The 10264-nt window shown below is 58.8% G+C and overlaps 1 protein-coding gene across 1 annotated transcript in view; it reads right to left on the reverse strand.

The window, feature by feature from the left end:
• Positions 1-542: 542 nt before the first annotated feature.
• Positions 543-10264, reverse strand: part of LOC119092334 (ubiquitin carboxyl-terminal hydrolase 19) — a 13226-nt gene continuing 3504 nt past the window's right edge. Inside the window, exons 2-11 of the mRNA XM_037215298.1 lie at positions 9881-9994; positions 9202-9327; positions 8306-8451; positions 7243-7333; positions 5996-6080; positions 5651-5743; positions 4895-5123; positions 2950-3090; positions 2463-2623; positions 543-1515 (exon numbers count right to left, since the gene is read on the reverse strand). Of these exons, the coding sequence (XP_037071193.1) occupies positions 1373-1515; positions 2463-2623; positions 2950-3090; positions 4895-5123; positions 5651-5743; positions 5996-6080; positions 7243-7333; positions 8306-8451; positions 9202-9327; positions 9881-9994 (1329 nt within the window). The 3' untranslated portion in view covers positions 543-1372. The remainder of the gene's footprint in view (positions 1516-2462; positions 2624-2949; positions 3091-4894; positions 5124-5650; positions 5744-5995; positions 6081-7242; positions 7334-8305; positions 8452-9201; positions 9328-9880; positions 9995-10264) is intronic.

The following is a 10264-nucleotide window of genomic DNA, read 5'->3' on the forward strand; positions in this document are numbered from 1 at the left end:
TCTAAAGGAAATATCGGCGTGAAAGTGGCCGTTGACGTCGCGTGCCACCGTGCACAAAAACAAAACCATAGTTCGCATACTGCCACTGCCACTGCCTGTCTGCTGCCGTGGAAACGAAGCCGCCGCTGCTGTCTGCAGACCGCTCCCGCCTGAGGGCTCCCGGACACAGTAATACATACAACTCCTTCATACCTTAGCAGTCACTTTTGCAGGACGGAAAAAGTCGGAAGTGAGGCAGTAATTGCGCCATGCAGCCATCCTAGTCAACTCTTCTCATTGTGCACTGGAACATTGTCGTCAATCTATTTCACTTGGGTTAGGTTGGGCCAGCAACGGGTCATTAGTTAATGCTTGGGAGCCCGGAATGCTGTAGTTTGCGAGGACGGAGGGGCTCCACCACTCAAACAGGGAACACGGTGCGTTTCCGTCAATGAAGTATTGATGCAAAGTATAAAAACTTCCAAGTTCAAAACTGAATCCGTACGCTCGCGACTGGCCACGCAGACAGCCGTTCCAGACAACAGCATTCTTTGCATTGCATGGAGGTATGTATTTCCGCTGAGAGGGCCACATCCCACAGCTGAGCATCATTGATACATCCAGACACGAGCGCGGCACCCGGACCCCGTGGCGCAAGGACCCGGACCCCGCCGCGCACGTGGCCTTAATCAGCTGGGACTGACGATCGCCCGCCGTCGTCGCACCCATGCGGCTAATAGTAATACTAGCATTGTCAAAGAACGGCCCGTCGGGCGAGCCAACCTATATGCACGCCACCCATCCATTGAAAGAGCCGCCGGCTATGTCCCCGAGAACACGTACTGTCATCCATATTCGACTGTATGGTTTGTCATTGTCAATGAGATCCGAATCCATGGGCTGTTTTGCTTACCTCAATTCTGCGACACGAAACAACAAGTCTACACCCGGAAGATTACGCACTGCATGCGATTACAGTCCAACACAGTCGGTCGCATGCACGGAAAGGCCTCCATGTCAACCCTATTGTGGACACGGAGACTCCGGCAACCTAGGACCGGTGTCTCGCACACTCGTGAATACGCCCACAACATACCCAGTCTCAGCGCAGGACCTCCCAGTGACCCGAGCGTCCAGCCTTGCACCCCAGAGATCCACAAGCCGTGCGATTGCCGGTCCGCCAGAGCCGGCTTCACCCGTGAGCTCCCGAGACATGGACGTGGCCGCCTCGGCCGTGGACGTGGCCGCCTCAGCCGTGGACGTGGCCACCTCGGCCGTGGACGTGGCCGCCTCGGCCGTGGACGTGGCCGCCTCAGGCGCGGGCAGCGGGCGGGTCAGCAGGAGCGGCCACGACCCTTTGTACGCGGTGACAGGGCCGGCCGGGCGGCCGGCCTCAGTCGATCTCCTCTGCGTCGGTGGAGCGCGGCGTCGCCACGTACGGCACGCGGCGCCGGTAGAACAGCAGGTAGGCCTCCTGGGTGACGACGCGCTCTTCGGTGACCCGGCTGACGCGGCTGTCGTCGAACAGGCGCCAGTCTGTTGGCGCGGGAGCGGAACACGTCACACGGCTGCGGCCACCTCCTGCCCTGGTCCACCCCCGCACCAGGTCAGGTTGCGGCACGCCAGTCGCTGCCATCTGTTATCTGGTAACACGAAATCAACCTGGTATCTGAGTCCAGTACAAGACAGGCTTGCTGCCATGTCGCAGTCTAATCAGCCAGCGATTTGAAATACATGCATTTGACGCAGCTTCCACCCAAAGCGTCTTTTATGTGTCACAAATCGTCCGTGCCACGAGAAATCACGCGGATCTTTACTATTTAGTCAAGGCAATGCTGGATCAGGTGAGATCACGTGACTAAGCAAACTACACGTCATTGGAACATATCAATGCTTTTTTCACCCATTCCTGTCCCGTTACGGATATCTCACGGTCCCATTGAAAAAGATGAAACCAATGTCCATTTGCAATGTTCAAATCACGTCTTATCATATCACCTTTACAACACCCGCCCGTATGCTTCCAGCTATATCGTGCAGAGCACATAACCCATGACCTCGGTTGTGCCGTCTGTGGGGCGGCGAAGCCGTCTACAGCAGCGGGTCACCTGTTATGATCTTCATCAACGCTTGCGACTTTAATACAGAAACCGTCTACAGCAGCGGGTCACGTGTTGTCTTCTTCATCAACGCGTGCGATTTTAATACACAAGCTAAGACACATATCGAATGGTGTCTAGCTTCGACGACCTTCAGCGCCTTACAGACACAATAAGCCGGGAGGGATAGGTGCCACTACGCGAGCTGAGTAGACGCAAACGACCTTTTAGGAAATCCTGAGGCGAGGTTACTCCTTGCAATCTTCTGAGCCCGGCATTTCCCATGACCTATGACCGTGACCATGACCTAGAGCTAAGGTAGTCACGAACTTCAATGCGTATCAAGGTCGACGTCGCCCGCCGCACTGACACGACACCACTTACCGTATTCAGACTCCTCGGGACGGAGGGGGTCCACGCAGCGCGCGAAGGCCGTGTAGTGACCGCCCAGTATACCGCCGTGGTGGTTGATGACGCCGTACAGGTCATAGATGGCGGGCCCGTCGTCCGGCTCCACCGTCAGGTACGGGCTGAGATCCAGACCCCTGGCAAGACGCCGCTTAACAAGTGACAGAACTGAGCACGGACGACCATACCGACCAGGTGCACACTTCTGGGAGAGCGCCACATTATGGGCAGCTGGGCTACACGCGGGTGGTCATATGTTACTAAGTCATATGCTATTAGATGCGGACACAGTCCTGGCTGTTGGCAAGGCACTACACGATTGGTGAGAGGACTAGTCACAGACAGTCCCACCACGACTGGACACGGACTCAGGACACGTGCACTCCACTGATGTGTCACACACCCGCTAACAGAATTCAGACATTGCTGATGGTCACCGCGGCTGTGAAACGAACAGGCTCACCTCGTTGGGAAATGGACCATTTTGTCGATTTTGTCCCTGTAGATGAAGTCCTTGAACGAGAAGCGCTTGAGCTGCACTATGAGGTTGAGGGGTACGCGCCATAGACTCATCTGTTTCTCCGCTTCTCTGTGAGTCTTGCACCTGGATAACCACGTTTGGTCATGCGTCAGCAGACTAAAGGCCAACAAGCTGAGGCTGGCCAGAATATTTGGTAGCAGCGGCAATGCCAACATCACTCTGAGCCGAAACACACCTGCAGGTGAGGCAGCAGCGCGGACTCACATCAGATGCGTGCCTGACGCTGGCCCGAGTTTCACACGGATCTGAGTGTCAAATCTGATCGTCTGGACTAGAGACGCAACTTTTCCACCCGCCAACTTGCCACTTTTGTCCCGGCAAGACCCCGCAGGCTTTCGTTCGGGTTGTGGACCAGGCTTGGTGGGCATGCATTGTTTTACAAGTACAATTCTAAACCAATCCAACAAAAATGGTGTCCCGCCATATGTGTAACGATGATGAACAAATATTATTATTTTTAACAAGAATTCTGGTGACACAAAACCCACAGCATGACTCGTTCACAGGTGACACAACAGTAAACCAGGGTGCAGGAATTGAACCATTTTATGCAAACACCTCATCGAAAACATCAACAATAACAACACAAATCCTCACACCTCGGCCTGATTTCACTGAGAATATAGGCATGTAGGTCATTTATATAAATACAGGAACATTGCTATTGTGAGGATGGGGTGCATCCAAAATATCACCCAATTCACACACAAAACGTAAGTCAGAACCACAATCAACGATTAATAAAATGGTCAGCAACCAGTGTTACTTGTATCACCATAACCTTTTTCACTGGTTAACGCAGCTCGCATGCACATCAATGCCCAAATCTGAATGTTGGTAAGGTAAAGTGGTTTATCTATGCCTGTTTGTTCATACCTACAAGAACATCAGCTATACGGCCACGACAGGGGGTTCTTACGTACGATATGTTTCACCCTCACTACGAGTGTGGTTCATTTTCAACAGAAAATTTTGTTCTGTTTTGCTTCTGTTATCTCTTCTATATCTGCTTATGTACTCAACACCAATGAAGGATCTGATTTTCTTTCTTAAAATTAGGTCATAACAGTGAAGTTAATGGCGCATTTGAATGATGTGAGATAAGCGTATGTTATTTGTGCTCGTGTACAGTGTAAGTGCTCGTAGAGCATTTGTGTTATTTTGTGCTTGTGTAGCTGCGGAGAACTCCTACAATTCTTTATATCTACTTTTTGTCAATGCAAAACCATCAGCTGATGCAGGTAATTTTAGGAGACCTATCTTTTTTGTTTAGTGAAATGATGCACAAGTGTGAAATGGCTGGTACATTCTGGTATGGAGCCATCCTAAATTCTACCATATTACTTCTCACTCGTAGGAAATTGAAATCACAGTGTTTAAAGCTGTTCATCTGACACTATGGAAATTCCAAAGTCCAGGTGCTTTTATAACTGCTATCCAAGTGACATCACTGGTAATATTACAAGTTCTGAGTGTACAACATCGTTCTTCTATTTTACTGGAAAATTATGACCAGAAGGCCTTGCATGCCATTGCCAGAAACAATGAATAACATTATTTGCCTATTATGCAGGCAAACAATGTCGTGCATTGAACGAAACTGATAACATTTGCCATGCACATTTCGCATGTAGGCCTAAAATTAAAAGAAAAACAAATACTGACTGCACTTAACGCTAGCGAGTAAATGCATGGTCAGCACGGTAGCACAGCGGGCTTTTACGGGCTCCATCCCCAGCTGGCCGGGCCGGGCTGCAATTTTCAAAACCTTGCGTCTCGAGCCAGGACTATCAGCTTCATCGCTGAGACGCGTCAGGACAGGAGGAAGTGGGACACCGCCCTCACACGGCAGCAGACGGAGCCTGACCTGGGGCAATACCAGGCCTCGCCCGGCGACAGCTGCTCCGGCTCCGTGAAGAGCTGCAGGCACTGGTCGAGCGTGAAGTCAGCGCCGGGCTCGCCGCCGAGCGACGGCCCCGGCTCCGGGGCCGCGTCCAGCTCCTTGTCCTCCACCAGACAGCAGGGCCGCGAGCGGTGGTGCGTCTTCCAGTCCATCGCCACCATGCAGTTGCCGTGCAGATCCAGCGGCTGGTCGTCTGCGGGCAGAGATACGCTCAGGGGCCGTCCGGGGTGTGCGGGCCGCGGTGCCGGCAGCGGAGGAGCTCAGTTTCCGCTCAGGGTATGGGCAGAGACGGCGACGAAGGAGCTGAGGTCCCGCTCGGGACACGGGCGGTGATGGAAGCGGAGGAGCTGAGGTCCTACTCAGGGCTCGGGCGGCAACGACAGCGGAGGAGCTGAGGTCCCGATCAGGACACGGGCGGTGACGTCAGCGGAGCTCAGGTCCCGCCCAGGACACGGATGGTGCCGGCAGTGCAGGAGCTGAGGTCCCGCTCAGGGCACGGGCGGTGCCGGCGGGCCCATGGCACAACCGTACAGCTCAGTCAGCCGATGACAAGACCTCGCGGTGGTATCGAACACGTCAGTCAGAGGGACTGCCGACTGACGAGACCACTCAGGAGGAAATCGCACACTGAGCACAGACCGTGCACTGAGGAGTGCGCCGAGCAGCGGGGCTCGGCACACGCCGGGGCCACGGCCATGGGACGGGCCCCAGGCCTCTCACCGCAGTCCTGCAGCCGGGCGCCGTCCGCTGTGGTGATGCTCTGTCCCTGCTGATTCACCGGCTTGATGAAGAACAGCTGCTTCTCCTCGCCCCCTGAGTTACAGAACAGCGTTAGCCGCCGCTTACTCCAGCCCAAGACACACGTCGTAATCCCAAGTACCAAATACCACACAAGTACCACACAAGTACTAAGTACCAAGAGCAAGAGCACCACACACGGGGCACTCCGACGCGGTTCGGCGTCACAGGCATCTATCTGTGGTATCGCGACGAGTCCCGCCCTCCAATCCGGACAGTGTCGGCCCTCTCAGTGCCGCCGCGGCCGAGCGGTGCGACCGGGCCCACCTGTCGCCGGCGGCGGTCCGTGCCGGTCGGCCGAGTCGCCGGATGCCGCTTCCTCCTCGGCCGGCACCTCCTCCGTGTCCGTGCACTGGCGACAGCGCGTGGCACATCACGCCACCAAACAGCACGGTCGCTGACCCGCTCTAACGCGCGCCGCTGGCCAGCAGTGTCGCCCGGTGGCGGAACCGACAGTCGCTGACTGCCAGCCGTGCCAAGCCCAGCACCAGGCGTATTCCAAACCGAGCAAAAGACGCTGTGACACAAAAACAGCGGCCGACAGCACTGGCGGATAAGCTAGCTGTGCCGTGGCTGCTGTGAGATCACATGCAGGGAAGCAGACTACGATTCGTCTGGCACTCAAGTACGAAAACGCAAGCGGTCGAGACGGCACAAGTGAGCGAACTAAACATGATGTGGTGAAAGGGAGGTATTCATCAACTAGCATTATTTGGTATGGCATTCCCTCAAGCCGACTGCACGGAGAATGCGTAACTCTAGGCCGCTCGCACCCACGACTTTCCGCTTACTATCAGGCACGGACGCCTACAACCTGAGCTAACCCGTCCGCTGCATATCCTCGACGGCGTCAGCGTCACGACGCCCTCCATTAGACCGGAACGGCACAGAGCCGCCGAAGTCTGGCCAATCCAGCCCCCGCTCCGCCCCCTTCGAGCCGGAGTAGACCGCCGGCAGGGACGCGCGCACGGGGCGAGGGGTGCCGGGCGTGGCTGAGTGAGGGCCGGTACCGCCGGCAGGGACGCGCGCTCGGGGCAAGGACTGCTGGAGGTGGCTGGATGAAGGCCGGTACCGCCGGCGGGAACGCGCGCTCGGGGCAAGGACTGCTGGACGTGGCTGGATGAAGGCCGGTACCGCCGACAGGGACGCGCGCTCGGAGAAAGGACTGCTGGACGTGGCTGGATGAAGGCCGGTACCGCCGGCAGGAACGCGCGTTCGGAGCGAGGACTGCTGGACATGGCTGGATGAAGGCCGGTGCCGCCGACAGGGACGCGCGCTCGGGGAAGGACTGCTGGACGTGGCTGGATGAGGGACGGTACCGCCGGTAGGGACACGCACCCGGGGTGAGGAGTGCCGGGCGTGGCCGGGTGATGGCCGGTGCCGCCGGTAGGGACGCGCGCTCGGGGCGAGGGGTGCCGGGCGTGGCTGGATGAGGGCCGGTACCGCCGGCAGGAACGCGCGCTCGGGGTGAGGAATGCCGGGCGTGGCCGGGTGAGGGCCGGTCGGCCGCTGACCTTGCCGCTGTCGGAGCTGGTGTTGGAGCTCAGAGAGTCGCGCCGCTCGCCCGACGAGCTCACCGGAACGCAGAACACGTTCACCGAGTGCCTGCCATCGGAGGAAAACCGCGGCGTGAGAAACTGCGGTTGAGCTGAACCAGCGGCCCGCCATCGGGGGACGGCGTGAGACACTGCGGCTGGGCTGAACCAGTGGTCCGTCATCGAGGACGGCGTGAGACACTGCGGCTGGGCTGAACCAGTGGTCCGTCATCGAGGACGGCGTGAGACACTGCGGCTGGGCTGAACCAGTGGTCTGTCATCGAGGACGGCGTGAGACACTGCGGCTGGGCTGAACCAGTGGTCCGTCATCGAGGACGGCGTGAGACACTGCGGCTGGGCTGAACCAGTGGTCTGTCATCGAGGACGGCGTGAGACACTGCGGCTGGGCTGAACCAGTGGTCCGTCATCGAGGACGGCGTGAGACACTGCGGCTGGGCTGAACCAGTGGTCTGTCATCGAGGGACGGCGTGAGACACTGCGGCTGGGCTGAACCAGTGGTCTGTCATCGAGGACGGCGCGAGACACTGCGGCTGGGCTGAACCAGTGGTCTGTCATCGAGGACGGCGTGAGACACTGCGGCTGGGCTGAACCAGTGGTCCGCCATCGGGGGACGGCGTGAGACACTGCGGCTGGGCTGAACCAGTGGTCTGTCATCGAGGACGGCGTGAGACACTGCGGCCTGGGCTGAACCAGTGGTCCGCCATCGGGGGACGGCGTGAGACACTGCGGCTGGGCTGAACCAGTGGTCTGTCATCGAGGGACGGCGTGAGAAACTGCGGCTGGGCTGAACCAGCGGTCTGTCGTCGATGGACGGCGTGAGACACTGCGGCTGGGCTGAACCAGCGGCGACTGTGCACCAAATGTCTCCACGACGAACTGACGACAATAACCATCTGCCTCACATCACCTTCATGGTGCTGTGGGGAAACTCCTAATCAAACGCCAGGCATCCCCCTGATGAAAGCCTCCGTGGCGTGATGGTGACCCCCGCGCTGCACCGTCCCGCCAGGCCGGTACCCACCTGGAGAAGGCCTCCATGGTGCGGCAGACGCCGGCGTAGGTGGCCGCCGAGCGCGGCAGGCTGACCAGGAACGGACAGCCGACAGGGCTCCGGCTGCCAGGCGCTGCACAGCTCCCGGTGGATGGGCCAGTGGTCGCGCTGGCACGCTCGGTCACAGTAGCCGGTGCGCATACAGCGCGTGCATCGGCGCAGCTTCTCGGCCGCGTCCGGCTCCTTGCGGCAGCTGGAGCAGACGCGGGCCGGGCTGGGGCACAGCAGCCGCTGCCGGGGGAGCCGCCGGCGTCACGCAACGAGCGGGCGGCAGGAGACAGGCGACACCGCAGCAGCCGCTGCACGGAGGACACGGCACGTTACGGTGCCTGCTGCCGCAGGCTACATCACACCAGAGCGGCGCAGGACCGGGCCGCCGAGAAAGCATGCATACGTTTTGGTAGATCCTTGCACAGTCACACTGGTGCCAATGACCCGCACAGTGCATGACTGCACAAGACTTAGGCCATGTGAGGTCGTTCCAAGCACAGTAATGCTCAGTGGGTACTATATTTGTCCGAGCGTCCCAATGTAAGAGGAAGGGCGACGCGCTGGCTGCCAAAACACATGCCATTACTTGCGTGTTACGTCCACTACCATGGCTTCATCACAATTTAGGCGCTTGGTCCTCACTGAAACACCGAAGCCGCCCAACCCAGCATGGCGTCTCAAAACTTACCAAAACGCACCACAAGTTTCAACGACGACAAAGACCGTTCAGCAAGCTGTGCATCAGCATCCTGCCCCTGTTGCACAGCGGTACACGACACGCAGACTGCTCAGCATAACTTGCACGCAGCGGCAGCCGGTCGTACCGAGCCAGCGGCTGTACCTGGATGAAGTCACTGGCCCAGCCTAACCCGTACCTGGATGACGAGCAGCTCGACGACAGGCTCTCCCACGTCGGCCGGGTCGAGCTGCTGGAAGGCTAGCATGTGCGATGTGCGGCTGATGGAGCTGATGCCGGCGCCGCGCGAGTACACCTTGAGCACCTGCCGCCGGGGGAGGAAGGGGGGGGGGGGGGGCGTCACGGGCCAGCAGACACTGCCGGAGCATCAGCGTTCGTGCCAGGAGACCGGCCCTCCCGCGCCTGGATGTTGCGTGCGCTCGGGCATGGCGGCGATGCAGCCGCACCGGAGCCGGGACACAAGAGAAGGCGCGTGACACGGCAGAGTACTGCCGGCCGGCCGGCCACAGGCGGGCCCAGTTAGGCTCAGGCAGGGCAGGCAGCGCGGGTCCGTCGCACCCTCGAAATGAACGTCGGACCGCTATAACGCCCGCAGCCGCAAGGGGATCGATGCCGCAGTCTCTCACGCCATCCTCAGGGGCTGGGGCCTCGGCCTGCAGTGACGGGACGGGGGCCTCTCATCCATCACAAAGACCGCGGCCACGGATCGAGCCCGGCGCTCCAGACAGTCACGACACCCGGCCTACGCTACTGTATCATCGACTCTCTGCAGGCGACGGGCAGCTGCACCGCTCTTTCCTGGCTGGGGCAGCAGCAGCCCGCACTCGCAGTACGCGGTGGCGGCGCCCGACACACACCTTGTGTCTGCGCTCCTCGATCAGCTTGATGAACTTGGACGACACGCCCGCCTTCTCCGAGAGCTTCTCCATGATCTCGTCCGCCTGGCCATCAGCCGTGACGTACAGGTTGTACTGGAACAGGCCGACACATTTATCAGTCGGGTACAAGAAACAACCACCGGTTGAAGAAGACACATGGGACGCCATGCTGAACTGAGATGGTCTGCCCCGCAGCGTCACCTGTCCATTCGTCCCAGGCCTGGTCTCGAGGCAGCTGCCGAGCCCTACAAACGGCAGCCGGCAGACTGATAATACTAATCGGGGCTTTGGGCTGTGCCGACACCTACGCTCGTTCAGGGTGCAGCGTGCAGAGTTAGACGCGGAGTGAATCGGCCGTAAGCG

Source organism: Pollicipes pollicipes, unplaced genomic scaffold (assembly GCF_011947565.3).
Source record: "Pollicipes pollicipes isolate AB1234 unplaced genomic scaffold, Ppol_2.1 Scaffold_3447;HRSCAF=4054_pilon_pilon_pilon, whole genome shotgun sequence".
NCBI classification, from domain to species: domain Eukaryota; kingdom Metazoa; phylum Arthropoda; class Thecostraca; order Pollicipedomorpha; family Pollicipedidae; genus Pollicipes; species Pollicipes pollicipes.